Here is a 22,522-nt window from a genome sequence, read left to right as displayed (position 1 = left end):
GGGTATTCCTCACCCATGTCGCAGACCCCTTCTGGCAGTGGAACCACTACCCCCGTGCCAATCGATACGCCGATCCACCGGGCCAGCCGCAGGATCCGGGGACTGCCTCCTGAAGACCCCGCAGCGCTTCAGACCATCCCAACCGGTATGGAAGGCGCCGCAGTGACGAACCGGTACACGCTTCAAAATCCACGGGTTCCAAAGTCGTTCCATGGCAAGGCCTTTGAAGACGTCGAAGACTGGATGGCCGACTTCGAGCGCGTGGCCGAATACAATGACTGGGACGACACAAATAAATTTCGAAGTGTCTACTTTTGCCTGGAAGACGGCGCGCTCACATGGTTCCAAAACCGTGAGCAGCAACTGACGTCGTGGCCTGAGTTCCGCCGTCAGTTACTAGACGCCTACGCCAGTCCTGATCGCCGCGAACGAGCCGAACGAGCAATCCAGGTCCGCGTTCAGCTTCCCAACGAAAGTGTTACCACGTTCGTCGAAGATATGACGCGCCTCTTCAGACGAGCAGACTCGGGAATGACCGAGGACAAGAAGTTGCGTCACCTGATGCGAGGAGTGAAGGAGCAGCTCTTCGCTGGTCTTGTGCGGAGCCCTCCGAAGACTGTCGCCGAATTTTTATCTCAAGCTATAAGTATGGAAAAGATGCTGCAGCAACGATCGAATTTCTATGAGCGGCAAGTGAACGTGACATCCACCACCGATATTTTCACGGCCACCAGAAGCAACGATGACCACCTTCGCGAACTAATCCGCACTGTCGTGCGCGAAGAAATACAGAAGGCTTTCGGCACGTCACAAGCGGTGGTGAGCTCTATTGAGAGTGTCGTCAAAGATGAAGTTCACCAAGCGCTCCGGTCGACCTGTCCTCTTCCTTACACCGCGCCTGCACCTACTGAACACCGCCGTGCGACCTACGCGGAAGCCCTGAGACTCCCTGCACCAACCCCGCTGTTAGTTCACGCGGCTCATCGGGTTACGCTTTCATCTGCACAACCGGTACCATACATCGCAGAACGACGCGCGCCTCCAGCGTTTCCCTCCGCCGCTCCTCCCGCTGTGGTTCCGCAGGAGCAACCGGTATATTATGCTGACGATCGACGCATGACCCCTCGGAAGTCGGATGTTTGGCGCACACCGGACCGTCGGCCTCTGTGCTTCCACTGCGGTGAGGCAGATCATTTGTACCGCCAGTGCCACCGACGTCTCGGGTTGCGGGGCTTTTCCACCTACTCACCGCCACCCCGACTTGGCCAACGACCTCGGGAGATAGAATATTACCTTGCTCAACAACGCATGCCACCGTCTACCAGGCGACAGTCACGCTCGCCGTCACTACGGCGATTTTCACCACCGCCCCAGCGATATTCCGGCACACGATCACCAAGTCCCTGCCGGGAAAACTAACCACAGCGACCTTTGGGGGCGAGGCCGCTGACAGTCGACACGCTGAAGACCTCCGATCGACGCGAACGAGCGAGGACACCGATCCGACGTCAACAGCAGATGAACGGAATGACCAGCTTTCGCTCGACATACCGGTGGTGATCGACGGTTATGCGGTTAGCGCTTTAGTAGACACCGGTGCGGACTATTCCATCTTAAGCGGGAAGCTGGCGACGTTGCTGAAGAAAGTAATTACCCCTTGGAATGGCTCGCAGATTCGTACGGCTGGCGGTCACGTCGTTACTCCACTGGGAACCTGCACGACAAGAGTTTGGATTCGAGGATCGACATTCGTGGCGAGCTGCCTTGTCCTACGCGTATGCTCCCGTGACGTCATTCTCGGGGTTGATTTTCTCCAAGAATACGGCGCTGTTATTGACCTACGGGGAGGTGTAGTCACCTTCTCAGCAGACCGAGCACTCGACGGGTACGACCACAAGCGTCGAGACGACGCCCTTCGTGTCTCCACCGAATGTGTTACGCTTCCTCCGCGAACCAGTGTCCTAGTCCAAGTGATGTGCGGTGGAATGCGCGAAGGTGAAGTGGTCGCTGAAAGTAACTTATCGCGTCTACTGATGCAAGGTGTTTGTGCTGCTAGAAGTGTGCTACAGCTTAGTGATGGCCGTTCCCAGTTGCTTGTCACCAACTTCAGTAACGAGCATCGACACCTGTTCCGCGGTACTTCGATAGCGTTTGCCGAGGAAATAGAGCACGTTGCTGAATGTTTCACCCCTGAACCAGTGAGGATGGCTGACAAGTCACTAGGCAACGTCGACATTAATTCAGAGTTATCTCCAGACAAACAGGCGGCACTGCACGAGCTCTTGCTTGAATTCAGGGAATGCTTCGCAAGCTCGTCTAAGGTGCGCCAGACTTCAGTTACAAGGCACAGGATCATCACCTGCGACGACGCACGCCCGATACGCCAGCAGCCCTACCGCGTGTCGGCAAAGGAACGTGAAGCGATTCGTACGCAAGTACAAGAGATGCTTGAAGATGGCGTAATTGAACCTTCTAACAGCTCATGGTCGTCCCCGGTCGTCCTTGTGAAAAAGAAAGACGGAACGCTACGCTTCTGCGTCGACTACCGGAAGCTCAACAACGTAACTAAAAAGGACGTGTACCCACTGCCGCGTATCGACGACTCGTTAGATCGACTGCGGCGTGCCCAGTACTTTTCGTGACTCGATTTGAAAAGTGGATACTGGCAGATCGAGGTCGACGAGCGAGACCATGAGAAAACTGCCTTTGTGACTCCCGACGGCCTTTACGAATTTCGAGTGCTCCCTTTCGGTTTGTGTTCTGCCCCAGCAACCTTCCAGCGAATGATGGATACTGTCCTCGCTGGATTGAAGTGGCAGACCTGCCTTGTGTATCTTGACGACGTAGTTGTCTTTTCTGAAACATTTGAGCAACATCTTCATCGCCTGCGGCATGAGCTAGAAGCGCTCCGATCGGCTAATCTCACGCTTAAACCAGAAAAGTGTCACTTCGGTTATGAAGAGCTCAAGTTTCTCGGACACGTCGTCAGCGCCAAAGAAGTTCGACCCGATCCCGACAAACTTGCCGCTGTAACAGCTTTTCCTCCTCCTGCCGACAAGAAGGCCGTCCGACGCTTCCTGGGCTTGTGTGCGTATTATCGCCGCTTCATCGACAACTTTTCAAAACTTGCGGAACCCCTGACTCGCCTTACCAGGGATGACACGCCATTTGCCTGGACGCATGAGCAACAGGCGGCCTTCGCTGAACTACGACAACGCATGCAGTCAGCACCCGTCCTGGCTCATTTTGACGAAGAGGCTGACACCGAGGTGCACACTGACGCCAGTAACATCGGCCTTGGCGCAGTACTCGTCCAACGTCAAGACGGCCTTGAAAGAGTAATAGCTTATGCTAGCCGCTCGCTGTCCCGTGCCGAGGCGAACTACTCTACCACAGAAAAAGAGTGTCTCGCGGTCGTCTGGGCGATCACGAAGTTTCGCCCTTATCTCTACGGCCGTGCCTTTAAAGTGGTGACAGACCACCATGCTCTGTGTTTGTTGGCGAACATACGCGACCCTTCAGGCCGCCTGGCACGATGGAGCTTGCGGCTACAGGAATTTGACGTCACTGTAGTTTATAAGTCTGGCCGCAAGCACGAAGACGCCGACACGTTGTCGCGTGCTCCCGCCGAATCTGTCAGTCGACAGCCAGAGGACGACGACGGCTTCCTGGGCGCCCTTACTACGTCGGACTTGGTCAAATGGCAGCGTGACGACGCTGAAATTCGACCTCTCATCGACCACTTCGAGGGCCGTCACACGTCCATACCACGCCATCTACGTCGCGTCTTGACGTCCTTCTGTCTACGAGACAATCTGCTCTACAAGAAGAACTCCCGCCCGAATGACCGAGCCTACCTTCTAGTAGTTCCCAAAGACTTGCGGGACGATATTCTTTTCGCTTGCCACGACGAGCCTACATCTGGCCACCTCGGCTCCTCACGAACGCTTGCTACAGTGCGCGAGATGTATTACTGGCCCGGGCTTGCGGCAAGCGTAAAACAGTATGTTAAAGGCTGCCGTGAATGTCAGCGACGAAAGTCACCACCCCTGAAGCCCGCCGGGTTATTGCAACCCATCGAACCACCTCATAAGCCATTCGACCAAGTCGGCTTGGACATCCTTGGGCCTTTTCCCCTGTCAACCGACGGCAACAAGTGGGTGATCGTCGCCACTGACTATTTAACCCGCTATGCCGAGACGGAGGCGCTCCCACGAGCCACGGCTTCTTGGGTAGCACAGTTCTTCATGTGCCACATTGTACTGCGTCATGGTGCCCCATCCACTGTAATCACAGACAGAGGAACGGCATTCACGGCACAGCTCATGGACGAAATTTTTCAATTGAGCAACACCAGGCATCGCAAGACGACTGCTTACCATCCGCAGTCTAATGGACTTACGGAGCGATTAAACAAAACCATCACAGATATGATCTCTATGTACATCGACGTCCAGCACAAAACATGGGATCGCATCTTGCCTTACGTGACCTTCGCGTATAATACCGCCGTACAAGAGACGACACGGTTCGCACCATTTCGCCTCGTTTACGGCCGCGAAGTACAGACGATGCTGGACGCTATGCTTCCGTGTCACCACACCGAGTACCTAACGACTGACGCTGAAGAACTTGCTGAGCGCGCTGAGGAAGCCCGCCAGCTCGCACGGCTGCACATCGGTGAGCAGCAACATGCAGATGCACGGCGCTATAACATCCGTCACCGGCAAGTGCGCTACAGTTGCGGAGACCAAGTGTGGGTGTGGACCCCTGTTCGCCGCCGTGGCCTTTGTGAAAAGTTGATTAGCCGGTATTTTGGCCCATACAAAGTGCTGCGCAGCATTAGTGACGTGAACTACGAAGTCGTTCCAGACAGTGCGGCGCAAACACGGCGTAGACAACAACCTCGCCCTGACGTAGTTCACGTTGTGCGCATGAAACCATATGTTGCGCGTTCGTGATTATTATTTTTTATTCATCTTTCTACTTACGCTACTGTTTGCAACCTCTCTGTTTCTTGATACTGTACCCGTCGCGCTTCCCCGCTGCTGTGCTTTTGTTTCTCCTCTAGCTGTGATTGTGTCCTTTGCACGAGCACCTGCCTTGCCCATGCTGTTTCCCCCTCCTTTTCTAAAACCGCTTCTGGCGCATCGAGCCGATGCTCTTTCCGAGGAAGGGGGGAAATGCCACCAGCAGTAGTGGGTACAGTGCTAAGAGGCAGGCACGGACAAGAAGAAAGAAGTGCGCGTGCTTCTCCGCCCGCTCGATAGCCAGCCCCCAGCGCCGTGTTTTTCAGGAGCCGCTACCCTCAATAAACGTCGCGTCACCAGTTCTCTCACAAGGCACGTGACAATATCTAAAGTTACTAACGCTGATACGTTTCCTGATAATCCTGCGAGTCCAATGCGACTTTCTAAATCAACGTGAGCTGACCATATTGAACACTGAGGCCTAAATCCTATTTGCCTCGAGCACAGAATACCCTTGGAAGAAGTGAATTCATTGAGCTGGACATGGATTACTTTTTCTATTATTTTGACTAGGTTCGATGTAAGGGAAATGGGCCGAATGTTGTCCAAGGCATATCCGAGGTTTTGATTTTTTAGTAAAAGTATAACTTTTGCAATTTTCCAGGAGTCTGGGATCCACGTATATTGAAGGGAACTGCTAACTATATTCAAATGTTCATTAGGGAAAGAGTTAAATAATAATTTAATCATTGCAGTTGTGATACGGTCAGCTCCAGGAGCCGATTGATGAGCAGTTAAAATGACATTGAATAATTCTGTCATGGTGACTTCTGCAAACTCGTATGTCGAACTATGAAGCCTTCTAGGTCTAGGACACAGCGAAGAAAAACGAGCTTCAAGACCTTTCGCAATATCATCTAGTAAATCTGCCGCTTCTTTGGGGGATAGTACATCGGAATGTGACCATACGGACTGCTGGAAAGATTTTTTGCTCCGTAGAAACCTAAAAAGTGCAGATCTTCTTTCTGGTTTTGATAAAGATGAATGCAGTCCGTTTTTTTTTCCTCTTTAGCTTTTGCCGCAGTTCTTTTAATTACAGCTGCATAGAATTTATAGTCAAGCCAATTTTTCGGTGAATGATTATGTTTGAGACTTTTACATGCTGCTTTTCTGCGCCTATAAGCCCGTGTACATGCTTCATTCCACCAAGCTGAGTTTGACGGTGAGCTCCCAGACATCACCGTAAACTCAGCGGACTGAATCGAAGAATGTAAAAGCGATACCACCGAGTCAGCCCTCCGCTGTTCATCACTAGAGGTTAACGATGATACCCCTGCATTTATAGCTGACTTATAAGTTTTATAATTAATGAGCCGTTTTTGCCGTACAATAGAAACCTGAGGTGAAAGCATAATTTCAAATGTAATGGGTAAATGATAGCTACTTGTTCCATTATCAAAGGTGTCCCACGATGAAATAGCCATCTGAGCGGAAGAGAAAGTCAGGTCTAATGTAGATGAGAATCGCCCACGTAGAAAAGTAATTGGACCTGAATTGTGACATTTAACATTCTTATCATTGATCCAATTCCACAGCCTCTTTCCACAAACATCCGTTTTCATTCCCCAAGATGTATGATGGGAATTAAAGTCTCCTGCAAGGAGCATTGCATGTGAACAATTTCGGCACAATGAGTCCAGGTGATCAGTGCACTTGACTCCATTCGGGAAGTACACATTAATTACTGTAAACGGAGCGCAACCAGGCAGTAAAAAATATAAACCTAAAATTTCACAGTCTGAACATACATGTTCAAAAGTTAGTTACCTTGTGGTACATTTTTGAGGAAACTAACACTAGTAGCCCACCGCCTCTACCTGGGCGATCTAAACTAGATGTTCGAAAATTATTAATAGTAAATCGTTGATGTGATGAAAGCCATGATTCTTGAAGTGAAATAATATCTGGAATGAGATTATGAACTAGATAAAGAAGCTCAACGTAACGGGAGGAAATAGAGCGGAAATTCCATTGAAGGACTCTTACTGATGTTATTGTGATCATAGTATGGATGATTCCACGGCAGAACGCAACGCATCCTGCTCGTGGTGTTCAATATTTTTACCTTTTTTTGCCTTAGATTTAGGAGAATGAGTTGGAGACTGTGGGGAACTCTTACGTCTATTGCTGATGGTTGCAAGCCTCATGTGCCCAAAAGAGGTGCTGGGAACCGTAGTCGGTGATAGCGGAGAAGCCACGGAGGTATCAGACTGAACCTCTGCCTGTCTGTCCAAGTTTGTTTCTTTTGAATATTGAGCAGAACTAGTAGCCGAATTGGGGGCAGTAACAGTAGAGTGCGATTGAAGGAGGCTGTTGAATTTAGCAGTCAGCATCTCGGTAATACCTTCGGCAAACGTGTTGAAAAGTCGCTCCATCACTATTGGCATTGCCTTGTCAATAGCGGTGGCTACGGCGGCCGAAACCGTGGCTTTAGGGATGTGGACTGACGGGATGCAGCAGCTGCGTATCCAACATCACGCTCTTTAATTTATGCTATGGCTTCCGCACGAGAACAGTGGCGTTTCTCTGAAATCTCAAGCCCCTGAATCTCCTGCCCTCGCGCAGGACAGTTATTATCCGTAGCAATATGTGCTCCATCGCACTAGCAGCACCTCGGCTCATCTACGTCACATGCTGATGCGGAATAAGAGCCGCCACAGGTGCAGCATCTCACAGAAGATCTGCAAGCTTTCGCGCTGTGTCCATATCTCCAGCAGTTTCGGCACTGCAGGGGTCTAGGTGCCAATGTCTCCACACGGAATAAATATGGCCATGCCTTCACCTCGGACGGGCGCGTTAAGGCGGCGAACGAGACAATAACCCTCTCAGTAGGAACGTGGTTATCACCCACTGATCTATTGCATCTGTAGACAGAAACAGCACCAGCCGGTAAGAGCATCTTTAAGAACGCCTCAGGAGTGATATTAGTGGGAACCCCACGAACAATGCCTTTCACGCATGCAAGATGCGGTGGCACGAATGCACGAACCGCGATGTTAGCGAATGTCGAGCGGTTAAGTAAGTCATTCAGGCATTGAACGTTAGACGACTTACATAGAATGCCAGTCTTGCCAAACCGCCTCACCTCCGAGATGTCAATGAAATGTTCCGGTATGGCATGCAGCTCCTCCTGGAAGCTTTTCGATTCATTCAATCAAATGGATCCACCATCCGTGGGAACGAGCGCCACGGGCAAGGTATTCACTCCGTTCCGAAGGAAACACTCCAGAGGCACCGACTCAGTGGGACGGCTAGCCGACCAGGGCAAGCCCTGGCCGGGAGCAGAGACCGGCATTCACGGTCCCTGGAAAGGAAGGTAAAGAAAAAGACACAACCTTTAGAATGAACAAAGTACTGAAATCAGTTAAAATGTGACCAATCCCCTCTCGGACACGTCAGCGATCGAGGAGCCCAGCGATCAGGACCGCGATCAGGATGCGTGACCTGATCGTGATCAGGATTCGATATCCTCTCCCACAGTCTTGCCCCTATAACAAGGGGGTGAAGATTCTTCCGACTACCTACCTACCTAGTGGCCGTGCCACTACCAGCGCGGAGAGAATATTGAAACGTGCGAGCGGAGCTCGGTTGAAGAGAAGAACGAAGCTGGGATGGATCGGTTGCGGCGCCGTGGACTGTTTCGCATTCATCATCTCGTAAATAAACGCGAACGATCATTTTGAAGTCGTCTTGAAGAAACACGTAAACCCACTCCCGATTATTCGTAATTGAGCACTTCTTTTCATTTCATGCGAGTCGAGCGGGCAGCCTTCATGGTGGGCATTGAGGTCCACTCTACAACAGATTGGCACTCCTAGGGCAGACTTTTCACATATGTGGGGTAATCGGCACTTCTAATGACGACTTCAATATTCAACCTGTAATGTGCATCTATAAAACGCGTTATTTTCGGCCTGATTAGAATCACTGTCGCGCGTACAAACGCGGCTGTGGAAACGCTTCTCCGTGAACGGCTGTACCTACGGTGCCTCGATGCCAGCGCCGCCGTTCAGGGTGGAGACAACCCCGCAGGCGCCGCCATATTGAATCACACGAGCTCAGACTCAGCTACGCTTGCGTTCATAAATAGTGTTACTCGCGGCGCACATCCAAGTGCTTTGCCTTGATGATGATTTTTTTATCGGTATCGCATCTGCACATTTTTATAACCAATAGCCGTTAACTCGTCGAAGGTCGAAGACGTAAATGTATGGCGCCGGGAACATGCCCCAAGTTGCCTAATTCAATCACATTTAATATGCCGTGTGTATGTTTTAAATACGCGCTATTTTTTTGCGCTTCGATGCTTGGTATATAACGTTTGCGACTACCTGTGTGTGGAAGTTTTTCTTTTTCGCTGTTGTACTTTGGTTTACACGTCACGCCTCCTTTACCGTAGCCAGCCACTAACGCCCGGCGGTTAGTTTCCCTTGCGTTGCACGTGCTCTTCGCGTTCATTGCAATTATTTGACGATATCTACGCGTAATTTGGCTTTTTTTTGCCCACAAAACTGTGTGCTGACAGGATTAAGCTGGTGTAAAAATAACTGCGATGTGAAAATAAGGTTTAGTTAGTGCTGTAGAAAAAAATGTAACGTAACTTGTGTGTGTCAATCTTGCGTAGTACACACAAGAAACCAAACAATGCACAAAATACATTTACTTAGTAATATCTAGTACAGTCAATCATGAAAGAGTCAATCATGAAACATGAAAAATTATATGTACTGTGTGGCGCCGGAAGGTGATGTTGAAAGACGAAAAAAAAAAAATTCGCAAGGTAGGCTCGACACACACAATTCGGGATAGGGAGAGTTTTTTTTTAATTTATTCATTACATGGGGGGAGGGGGGGTTTCAAGTGAATATATCAACCTTATTACACGCAATATAAATCGAAAACAAGAATACAAACAAGAAAATGCAACCGCGGGTAATATTAATCAAGATATCCAGCCAGAATACATCAGCTACCATCGAATACGTCGCATCAGCCAAACACATCGATGGCGAGTACAGAACATTTTATAAATAACCATTAGAACACTGATAACTACATTGAAAAAATAAACACTGCATACTAATCGCGTACAAAAACCTTAATTGAAACTAAGACAGTCAAACACAGATTAGCAATGTTTTTCACTTCGAAAATATAGTCCATGATGATGTAGGGCTGTTGACTTTAACAGACGGCGCCCATCCTGTCGATTTCCCTCGTACGTAAAGTGTTTCTAAGTACAAGTACAACAACAAAAGTGATTATTGATATGAAAAGTTGCCTTGTAAATACAGAGAACCCATTACAGTGCTTAAAAATACATTTTCGCAGAAGTAATGCTGTATTACCTCGCTTCACATGTTTCGAAGAAATGCACAGGCTACAACAGACACCATGCCAGAAAGCGCCGAAACATTTTGGTCCCATGATGCCCCTTAACTCTTCTACACCTGGGCCTACCGTGCACAGGCATTTAAAGACCGTCATAGTACCCACTGCGATCGGGAATGAGCACGAATGACCATCGGCTTACGAGCACCACGCTACAAATATATTCGTCTAAAAGATCAGCTATACAACGTAACAACCTGAGATCCGCAAGATATCTGCTGAGAAATCAGAGAAAATCACAATGCTTCGCTTGCCACGTACACAACAGCCGCTCTCCCCAGAAGCAGCACTGCGTTCTTTAGTCCCAAATAACCAGTAGCGAAAAAAGAAACTGAGGAATAAAAAAGAAGAAACAAGAAACACACGATGTGTGCTTCCCGTGAAAAAGTAAAATAGGGGGTTTACATGACGATTTGTAGCTAATCTAAGACTATTTCGCGGCGAAGAATTTTCGTCAGTCCTTAAAGTAAGGGTACTACTCGCATAGACTGCGCCGATCAAAACGGCGAAAGCCTAGCTATGCGACGCGCGCTCGCAAACCATAGGCTACTCAGACAGCATCGGTGCAGTGCTTAGTTCGTGAGCGAACATAGGTACGTGAGCGAGAATCAGAGAATGCTTTCTTATTTAAATGAAAAACACGGTGCGTTAGTCTAAACTTTCTTGACACTGACCTCGCAAATGTAGGAGCTATCCGTTGCCTTCCAGTGATACCGCTTTACTTGGGCTTCCCATCTCTTCCTTCGCTCTGGGTCCTGGGGGAAGCGTAAACAACGAAGCCCTTTACGCGTCGATCCGGTGCACTTGGGAGCACAACAGCCCGTCATGTCGACTCGATGCACTTGACAAGCTTGTCATTCATGCGGCTGAACACTGTCCAGCAAGTAGAAGCGTCAGTGAAGCATCCGCGCGCACTGTGTCTCGAACTAAGCACCGGCACCAAGCAATCGCAACCGCTCGCTGTGATTCAAGATGGCGTCGCAGCGAGAAAGCGGCGGCGCGGGGGCGGTCAAAGGATGGCACCACCCTGAACGGCGGCGCTGGCATAGAGGCACCCTAGCTGTACCCGAGCAGTGGCGCCGGAGCGGGCGCGAGGAGAACGAGGCCCGAGACACCGTTTCGGCACCACGCAACTGGCCGCACATTTTTTTTTAACCAGCAGCCGTGCCTATACCTTCCCTGTCCTGAATGTTCCACAAAATGCTGCGATCTACGTTGTCGTACGCTCCGGTAATGTCTAGAAAAGTCACATATAGCGGTCTCCTTTCTCCTCTGGATATTTCAATGCACTGAGTAAGGACAAAGTTGTCATCCAGACGCCTACCGATTCTGAAGCCATTCTGAAGTTTTCCCAATATGCCATTATTATCTGCCCATGCTTGCAGATTCAATTTAATCGCCTGCATTGCTAACCTAAAAAAATTAAATTATGGGGTTTTACGTGCCAGAACCACGATCTGATTATGAGGCACGCCGTAGTGGGGGACTCCGGAAATTTGGACCACCTGGGGTTCTTTTAACGTACACCTAAATCTAAATACACGGGTGTTTTCGCATTTCGCCCCCATCGAAATGCGACCGCCGTGGCTGGGATTCGATCCCGCGACCTCTGTATATTACCGATGTAATGGTCAGCGGTCGATAAGAGTGAATTGTATCCTTTTCCCCTTACCTTTATAACTTAATTTCATCCTAGTTTGCCTCAAACTGTCTGGTATTCGCCTATGTTGTATGCATTTTTCTACTCCTTTCAACAGAGCTTCCTTACTTTTTGGTCCTAGCTCATTAATCAATCTAGCGGGAACCTCGTCTAAACCTGTGGCTGTGCGTTTAGGAATTTTCTCTTCAGCTTTCTTCCAGTTGAAATTACTCAGCACCAACTCCTTTTCCGTCTAGTTCCTTGCTCATTGTCTCTTTTTCCTCAGAGACCACCTCACCATTGCCCTGAAATAATTCGGCTGCTATTTTTCGAACATACTTTAATGCCGTGTCCCCTTCCAGTTTATTTCCATCTTCGTCAAGGATATGTTGCTGTACTGTTCACAACTTCCTGCCTAATACGTTAACGTGGTTCCAAAATATTCTAGGTGCGGCCTTCTTTTTCCCACGTATTTCTGACAACCAACGCTCACATTCACCTTTTATCTTTGCTTGATAATACTTGAACCATGGTTGTGTTTCTGTCTATTATCTGTCCATTTTCTGTCTATTTCATCCTGCGGCAGCTGTGCACTCGTTGCCTGCCTCTGTGCTCGTGATGGTTTCTTTCGTTCGTCGATCGCCTCCCGTATCTCCGTGTTCCACCAGCTTTTCGGCTTCCTTTTTCCTTTCCAACAAGGATGTTGCTTCTCTTTCCTCATTTCTTTCGCATACCTACCAAATTTGACGAAACTGAATCCGGGAGATCTGCCGACCGCGGGGGGGGGGGGGGGGGGGACGTAGTCGGTTACACCCCACCCCCCTACGTCTATATTATCAAGTGCTGACAGGAGAACTTCATTACAATTTTATTGACAAATGTAGAAATGACCACATGAACATCAACGTCTTTTGCAAGCGTTTCGTTGTTGCTAATTAAATTCTCGGGTCCCACATTCATCATCTAATTACGAGGCGCGTCGTAGGGGGGCTTAATTTCGACCACCTGGGGTTCGTGCAACGAGCCAAAGGATGGCACACAGACGTTTTTGTATTTCGCCGCCAACGAAATGCGGCCGAGATTTGATCCCGCGAACTCGTGCTTAGCAGCACAATACCAAAACCACTAAGCAACCACGGCGGGTGTGTAAAAATTCTTCAGATAATGTGTGATTGTAAGAAATTCGGTTTCTTTCACATTTTGCGAGGATGACGTTTCCCAGCGTCTTAGACGAGCGACACATGGACGAGCGGCACTGCGTCCTCGTATTTGTCACGGTGCTAAATTGCCACTCGCACTCTGCTTTGCTCTGTGGTATCAACAAAATACCCAGCGTCACTTCGGCTGAGCACTACATTAAAAATACTTGAATATACTTTTTGCGCTAGCGCTCCTTGCTTTTAAATCATGACTGACAATGCCAGAGCGGCTTACGCCGAGGAGAACGAGTCGAGTGTTGCTAGTTGCAGAACGCGGCATTCGCGCGCTAGCTTAATGAGACTAGGGCTTCCAACAACCGCGTCAGCGTAAGGAGCGGCTCCGCGGTTAACGAAATAGAGCATGTATAGGGTTTCCTTACTACTTTCTTAACAATGTTAGGGTGGCCAGCCACCATAAACATGTTTTGCGCGATCAACTTCCAACTAGATTGCATTGGGTTGGATTCTTTTTGCCAGTGGGATTGACCATGATTTTCCCGCGGAATGTAAATGTTGTGGACACACTCCGTGTCTATTTGATCGTATGTTCTGGCTGTGCCCCAACCAAAGGGCTTCGGACCTCAACAGTGAGGAGGACTGGAGTCGAGACATATCCAGTGAAGTCCTCCAAGATCAACTCCTGTCCCTCCGGAGAGCTCACGACACCGGGAAAGCCTTTGGCCTACCGGTGCCTACGTGAGCGGTGCCACCGACTTAGCCTGGGGGCTTTTGCCCTCGGGCGCTAGTTTCTATGGACCAAAATAAAGTTCTTGCCTTGCCATGCCATGGGGCCGACAAAGCGCTGGACGAAAATAGAAACGGGACACAACTGCAATTTCCGGGGCATTTTCCTGTCAACCGTACAACCTTAAGAATTGATCCAAATCCGGGAGTCTCCTGGGTAATCCGGGAGACTTGGCAGGTATGATCTCGCCATTTCACTTACAAGCTTATATTACCACTCCTTGCTTGGCCATTTGGCAAGTTCTTTTTCGACTCTTGTGGCTATATTTGCTATTTGTTCATCGTTCCAATTTAGACTGGTCATTCTTCGTTCCTTGCTCTCTTTCCCAACTACAGATCCCATTTACAAAATCATGCGTTTATGGTTACTCCCTATGCTGCTATACCCTTCTTCGTCAATGACGATTTCCTTTCAACTTATCATAAATTCCTTCTGTCATCAGAAAGTAATCGATGGCCGATTGTCTATTTCCGCCTTCCCATGTGATCTGACCATCACACTTTGGCCCCGTATTCAAGATAACGAGGACACGTTGCTCACTGAGATCTAGCATTAACCTCCCGTTGTTGTCGGTATAACCGTCTAGATCCTGTTTGTGTGCATTCATGTCACCCAACATGATAATTTCGCCCTCATTCCCGGAACTCTTAATATCCGCACTTAGGCATTTCAGAAAATCTTGATTCTTTTCTTTGCAATGTTTCCCTGTCCATAAATACGTCACTCCCAGCCAGGTTTTCGTTCCACTGACTGTGCCTGATAGCCAAAGATGCTGTTGACACTTTGAATTTACTGTTTTCTATTTGGCCCCCTGATGTATGAGCATTCCGACTCCCCCTTCCTTTCTTTCCAATTTGGTTCGGTTGTACCCTTCCAAAAACATAATTCTCAATCACTGGTAGCTCTTCTAAGTCTGTAAGGTGCGTTTCTGTAACCGCGTACACACCTATTTGCTCTCTATTTAACTGCTCTCTACCTCTAACCACTTTTTCTTTCTTCTACCACCCTGCATATTTATATAACCTATTGCGCAGCCAGCTCTTTGTCGTTTTTCGGTTGCTACCAGTGCTATTAGTCAGAGGTTCCCCTAAGGGATTTTCTTCATTCTTACCTACCCTGACCTCCTGAGCGTCCATGGGCCCTCCAAAAAAGCAATTGCACGACCAGCGAGTCACCAGCCCACTTCACGTCCAAGCCTGTGATCGAAGTGGATTCTGCCTCTTTGAAAGCCACCCTTCTCACTTCCCTGTTGACTTCCACAACCTCGAAACCCCTCGCTCGGCTTACTTGCCAAATCGCCTCATTAATGGCCGCAACTGCTCTTTGTACGTTAGTGTCACGTACAGGTACCTCAGGCACAGTCCAACAAAACACTGCAGCAGCGCCACACTGCGGTTAACGAAGGGGAACTTGCCTTCGCGATTCGCACCGCTTCAGGAGCATGGCCTTCGAGATTTGCATTTGTCACTCAGGGGAAGTCATAGGTGAACCATGAGCCAATTCACGCGCCGCCAGCGTGGCTCTGTCTGCTTGCAATGGCGGACGGCCTATGGGCTAATATGACACCACCCATATACACGATGTACAAGTGTACAATCATTGCATTCTACCGGTGCTAACATATGGGGCTTGGAGGTTAACTTGGAGGTTAACAAAGAAACTCGCGAACAAGTTAAGGACCACACAAAGAGCGATGGAGCGAAAAATCTTAGGAGTAACGTTAAGAGACAGGAAGAGAGCGGCGTGGATCAGAGAACAAACGGGGATAGACGATATTCTAGCTGACATTAAGCGGAAGAAATGGAGCTGGGCAGGCCATGTAATGCGTAGGATGGATATCCGGTGGACCATTAGGGTGACAGAATGGATACCAAGAGAACGGAAGCGCAGTCGAAGACGGCAGAAAACCAGGTGGGATGATGAAGTTAGGAAATTCGCAGGCGCAAGTTCGAATACGCTAGCGCAAGACAGGGGTAATTGGAGATCGCAGGGAGAGGCCTTCGTCCTGCTGTGGACATAAATATAGGCTGATGGTGGTGATGATGATGATGATGATGGTATACACGTTAATTATGGCGCGTAGTTTTGTGTCTTCAAGAATATGTGCCCTCATCTTGAATTGTTGAAACCATATTTCCTCTTAGAATTAGGAATAAAGGTGACAAAACGTGGCGATGGCTGGCGTGCTACAGCACTGGAGCTTCGGCCCAAGTGCACCAGGCGTAATGCTTGCACGCACGCGTAAACAAACAGATACGGCCATGCTAGGTACACAACGTTGACTACTCAGCCGGCTGACAATAATAAACTATTAACTTGTGCTCCCAAGCAAGCATTTACGGAATCCGTGCTGCCGTATTTCTCATCGATCACCAATATATCAACACAGCGATCACCCGCAGTTTTGAAAAGAAGTGCTCTTGTAACAGCGACCGCAGGCACTGCATTTGCGAGACAGCCAAGTTTTGAGAATAGTTTGCATAAAATAGTAAAGTAAAGGAAAGGTTTTCTTAAAAAGTCGAGTCCGAAAGAAAAAGCGTCCTGAAGACAAATGAATAGCCTTACGACATGTAAGACAGTCTAGCCAATACATTCGTGGGGCAGTGGTAGCGTTTCTGCCTTATACGCAGAAGTCCCGGGTTCGAGTACCAATGTATAACATTCTTATTTTTTTTAATTTTGAAGTAGAAAAGACATAACAAACAATTTCACTGGGTCAGGCAAATATATTTTACCTTAGCTGCTGCTGATTATATATGCACGCGTAATAGCAAAAATTATTCTGTCTCCGCGCTTTCTCTTAAACTGCAGGAAGCAATTATCAGTATGGAACTCTAGTTATTCGTATTAATTATTGTATTACCGATATTGCATGTACTTTTTATTGCAGTGTTAAATGAGCCAATGAATGAAACAAATACAATTGTTATAATTTTCTTTACACAAAAGTAAAAACAGAGCATACCAACTACCTTTAAACTTTCTTCAAACGAACTTACTTCAAACGAGAACAAGAACCGTGCCTATCATCTTTCTTTAATGTTGCTTTAAACAAGCTTTCTTCAAACTAAAATAAAAACAGCGCCTACGACCTTTCTTGTAGCATATGTTACTAGAAAATAAAAGTAGATAGGATGTTACCAAAGTTAACAGAAAGTTGATAAGAGTTCTAAAGAAAGTAAGGATGTATTTTTGTAGGGTATGCTTATTATGCGTTTCCTAGACAAGCAAGTCGCAATATTTTCGGAATGATCTGCCTCCGCGCTGCGTGGTCGACGATTCGGTCAAGCACCAGAAATGAGAGACTCTTCGACGATACGAAGGTCTGATGGGGTGCAACAATGCCCCCAACTTTCATGCACGTCCACGCTCGACCCATCTTTATCTGTGTGGAATATTTAGCTCTGCCCTCCCCCCCCCCCCTCAGCAGTTGTGGTTAACATGATGCGTACTCACGTAGAGTCGCGCCACGAGTGGGGCCGCAATGTTCAGTGCTGGGAGAGGGTATCGCCCCACGACACCCCCCCCCCCCCCCCCCACTATTTGCGGACTGCCACTGGCCCGCGCCTTGCTTTAACATTTCAGCTTTCCCTTTCTTTCGTGTCGCACTTTCGGAGCCGAACCCCAGGTGGTCAACATTCATCCGGAGCCCTCCACTACGGCGTGCCTCATAATCAGAACTGGTTTTGGCACGTAAATATTTTGCAAATATTTAGTTCAGGTGAAAAAAAGGCACCCCTTTATACATAACTAATTTCACGTACCACTCGGGTATCGAGAGACCGTTGACATTAATAGGCAGGGTCGGCTCAACTACCCGCCTTATCTATCCGTCCTTATCTCGAGAGGAGGCTGAAAGGGCTGACCTTCCCCAGTCTTCACTCATTGCGTGCTCTTCCACCTCACATCCCGCCGGGCTGTGGAGCCACTCCGACGTTCGCTCGCGTTACGCTGGCGCCTGGACCTTATACAAACCTACACCCTGGCTAGCTGAAAGGCTGTGCTAACAAACGAAAACCTGCAGGTTCAACAGGCGCTGGTGCGGCGGGCCATTGGAGCCTTCGACTTTCAGGGCCCAGCGCTTTAAACTTACGACAACAATAAAGCTATTTCTCTCTCTCTGTCTTGTACTCAGAACGAATTGATGCAAGTTGTGTTATAATCTAACAGGTAACTGATGACAACAGGTAATCCTGAGAAAGCTTGATTGAAATCAGAGATAATCGTTTTTGTAATGGTGATAGATAATTGAAATTTTCAATATATTGGAATTTTTAAATTTTACAGTCAAAATAAAATTGCGGTACGTAGGAATTATGCTGCTGGTATAGCATGTACCAAAGTATGCGCATAAAAAATCCTGAAACAAACTCGCGATAACAAGACACAACAAAAAATTGCCCAAAAAAGGGCGCCTTCCAAAAGTGAAGTTTGCCATTTTTTGTTTGTATTATGAATTTGCCCAAAATAATCAGCGTATTTTATCTAGATTATTAAAGTTGCTAAATTAGGTGTCAGAGGAGGAAAGATAGAGAATTTTCGAATTCCCTAATCGGAACATTCTGCAACTGCGAAAGCCCATTTCCCAAGTTGTCTCAGTTAAGATTTTTTCGTGCGGGAACAAAGCTTGCTCGCGAAAATCAGCTCGGTTCAAATGCGTGCACGAATTTTTCTACGTCGTATGCACATTTCGTTGAAATAAAAAAAATAGTCGGCACCCCCTCTGGTTGTTCTTTTTGTTAGTACACTAAAGTCATTGATAGTTCGTGGAAGCAAGGATTATTTATTTATTTATTTATTTATTTATTTATTTATTTATTTACCCCAATACCCACAGTGCCCGTATCATTACAGGGGGGAGGGGGGGAGAAGGAAACAAAGAACCAATAACTAATAAAAGAGAAACTGCGTTTCATGCAGAAGACACAAGAATACAATTACCTTGTTGAAAAAACAGAGGAAGTTATGGTGCTGTAAGCAGTTGCTGCAGTGTAAGCATTCGATCGGATGACGATGACACCTGCGTAAACCATATCCGTGACAGTATCATGGGTATGATCTCACACAATTTAAGAACATCATTCCCGATGGCGCATGCTAACTGGAAATACATAAAACGTAACAGAAATGAGATTTGTGAAAGACAAATAGTACTTCTCTACCTGCTCTTCGGAGCACGTTTTTACAAGCTGGTCACCCAGCTAGTACAGCTAGAATAGTTGACCAGCAACAAATAGGCAAATGGCTGGACCTCGGAGAGCGCGCGCGCGCAACCACGAACTTGGTCGTTCTCGCCTCAAGGGGTCACGTCAATGAGCACTCTCTCCTCAACAAACACCGCCTTTGTCCTCGCGCCATCGCTGCGTCGATGTCTTACGGTTCTCATCACTGCTGTTTGCATTTCGGTAATACTTGCGAACCCTGCGGCTCATAAACAAACACAGTGTTCGTGCCTGTTGTCGCTGTTCAGCAGCGGCGTATGTACCGACCGGTTCAAGTTAGCATGTGAATTACAGCGTGCACCGGGACTGGAAACGAGCAAGACAAACGCGTCGTTTCCTGCAGGTGCGCGCTCTCATTCACAGTAACACCCACTAGTCCGGTCTCGTTCCAAGTTAGCACTTGGATGACGTTAAAGTTTTCATATTTCGGTGTGTAAACAGAAACTTGACATGAGAGAATGTGTTGCATGGTACAATAATAGAGCTGCGTATCGCAATTATTTACCGCCTTCGTGAAAAGCTCACTTCATGTAGATTCCAACATATGTGTTGGACCTTCATAGTTTTTGGAACTCACGTCGCAGTCGAATGAAAACAGGAAGCATACTTTCAGTGCTAAAGATGAAATACGAGTAACGCTAGAGCATGCATGTGGATGTTGTGCAGGTGTTTCATAGTGCTGCTGGTCGTAGTAAGCATCCTGTGGATCCCCGTGATCGAGGTCTCCTCCGGCAGCCAACTGTTCGACTACATCCAGAGCGTCAGCAGCTTCCTGGCCCCGCCTGTGTGCGCTGTCTACGTGCTGGCCATCAGCTGGTCACGTGTCAACGAGCAAGTGAGCTCCGGATTCGCTTTGCTTCGTCGCTTCCGCTATCACGTCTATCGTGATATTTCTAGTTCAGCACCAAACACCAACACAAGAAAACACGTACGTAGCATTCAGGATAGTGTACCTCGAAAATAAGCAGCGTTCTGTTCAGCAGGTTGGATGAACATCACTGTAAGCTGATAAATCGATAGACTTTGGTGGGGACGACCACTTGAGTATTGGCGCTTTCCAATAAAATGTCATGTGTATAATATGTGCATACCAGTAGTCATAGAGACACGTGAATATCTTGGCAAATATCTACAAGGATTGCAGAGCAACCTTGGTTCTCCACAAGAAAAGTAGAAAGATACTCATCAAGAAAGCGGTCAGGCAAGGAGACACAATCTCTCCATTGCTCTTCGCTGCATGCTTAGAAGTATTCAAACGCATAGACTGGGAAGGCTTAGGAGTGAGGATCTACAACGAATATCTCGGCAACCTTCGGTTTGCAGATGACATTGTCCTATTCAGCAACAATGGGGACGAAATACAGCAAATGATTGAGGACCTTAACCGAGAAAGTGTAACAGTGGGGTTGAAGATTAATATGCAGAAGACAAACATAATGTTTAATAGCCTGGCAAGGGAACAAGAATTCAGGATCGCCAGTCAGCCTCTAGAATCTGTAAAGGATTACGTTTATCTAGGTCAATTATTCACAGGGGACCCTGCTCATGAGAAAGAAATTTACAGAAGAATAGATTTGGGCTGGAGTGCATACGGCAGGCATTGCCAAATTCTTACTGGGAGCTTACCACTGTCATCGAAAAGAAAAAAGTACAATCATTGCATTCTACCGGTATTAACATATGGGGCAGAAACTTGGAGGTTAACAAAGAAGCTCGAGAACAAGTTAAGGACTGCACAAAGAGCGATGGAATGAAAAATGTTAGGCCTAACGTTAACAGACAGGAAGAGAGCGGTGTGGATCAAAGAACAAACGCGGATAGCCGATATTCTAGTTGACATTAAGAGGAAAAAATTAAGCTGGGCTGGCCATGTAATGCGTAGGATGGATAACCGGTGGACCATTATAGTTACAGAATTTATACCAAGAAAAGGGCAGTGCAGTCGAGGACGGCAGAAAACTTGGAGTGGTGAAGAAGTTAGGAAATTTGTAGGCGCAAGTTGGAATCAGCTAGGGCAAGACAGGAGCAATTGTAGATCACAGGGAGAGGCGTTCGTCCAGCACTGGACATAAATATAGGCTGATGATGATTTGCATTGTATACACTTAGTCGGTCGAGCTGAAATAGGCAGAGGTCTCCTGGTAATGATTGCTAAATACAAGCAGGTCAAACGAAATAGAGCAATTATGACAGCCAGCAAACTGTTAGAAAACACAAGAAAAAAGTAGCAATTTCGCCCGAAAGGCAAAGCATCGATTGTGATAGCAAAATAGTAGACAGCTATACGAAGTAAAGATAGTAGTTTTATCTGCTTATAAACTTCTTAAAATTCGCTTACTAACTTAATTAAAGAGCACGGTGTCACGCGCGCACAGCTAAACATGAACAAATCTCGCTCGATGACCGCGGAAACTTGCTGTCAAAACGCTGGAGTGAGGAAGCGCGGTTGCAGCCTCGAGCAAGTTGACCTTCGTGCTATCTCTCGCTTCAACGCGAACTAAACGTCGAATGCACAAAGCATACGAAGCTACCGGCACTCGGTGCACTTTGTCCACGTAGCAAATCGCTTTTGAAGATGAGGCCCGCGCGGGCGCGCACTTCTTCTACATTGCAGATCGCTTTCAAGATATGGAGCTCGCTCCATATTCAACATATGGAGCAGCAGCCGCGAGAGTAGCACGAACCCACCCCCTCCCTTAACCCCCCCCCCCCGTGCCTCACACGCGACAGAAGACGGCGCGTTTCCACCCCGCCCCCCTCTTTCGCGAGCGCCATAGTGGACCGCGAACTTTTCCTGACCCTGGCAAGCAGCACGTATAGCGTACTGCTCACGGCGACGATGTTATCGTGTTTGGACTTTATACGGAACGCTACGGCGACGACGACGGCCAAAGTGTGCTTGGAGTGTCTATTAATTTCAATTGCAATAAAACCTCACAGTGATGACGTAGAAAGCTAGTAGAGCTTAACGTATATCACTTGTATTGGAAGTGGGTTTCACTCTTTTATAGGTCTGGGAGAAAACGAATAGGCCTATTTTTTGTCAATTCTCCAGAAAAAAAGTTGTCGCAGTTTCACCTGAAAGGCGAAGCATCAATTGCGATAGCAAATTTGTGGACAGCTATACGGAGTAATGATAGTAGCTTTATCTGCTGTATAAACTTGGACATGCAGCAGCACCGGCAGCACGCAGAACTGTTGCCGACGCCGTCGGCGTTTTGCCCGCGTTCGCACAAAATGCGTGCGGCGTTGGTGAGTGTTGCCGGAGCCTCTGATATAAATAGGCACTTGATGCC

The 22,522-nt window shown here is 47.8% G+C and overlaps 1 protein-coding gene across 1 annotated transcript in view; it reads left to right on the top strand.

The window, feature by feature from the left end:
- LOC119444297 (sodium/glucose cotransporter 4-like) overlaps window positions 1-22,522 on the top strand; it is a 603,800-nt gene that overhangs the window by 460,765 nt on the left and 120,513 nt on the right. The window contains exon 10 of the mRNA XM_049663258.1: window positions 19,893-20,061. Coding sequence (XP_049519215.1) covers window positions 19,893-20,061 — 169 coding nt within the window. The remainder of the gene's footprint in view (window positions 1-19,892; window positions 20,062-22,522) is intronic.

The sequence above is a fragment of the Dermacentor silvarum genome, chromosome 3 (assembly GCF_013339745.2).
Source record: "Dermacentor silvarum isolate Dsil-2018 chromosome 3, BIME_Dsil_1.4, whole genome shotgun sequence".
In the NCBI taxonomy this organism is placed as follows: Eukaryota; Metazoa; Arthropoda; class Arachnida; order Ixodida; family Ixodidae; genus Dermacentor; species Dermacentor silvarum.
This window is presented reverse-complemented; position numbering and strand designations above follow the sequence as displayed.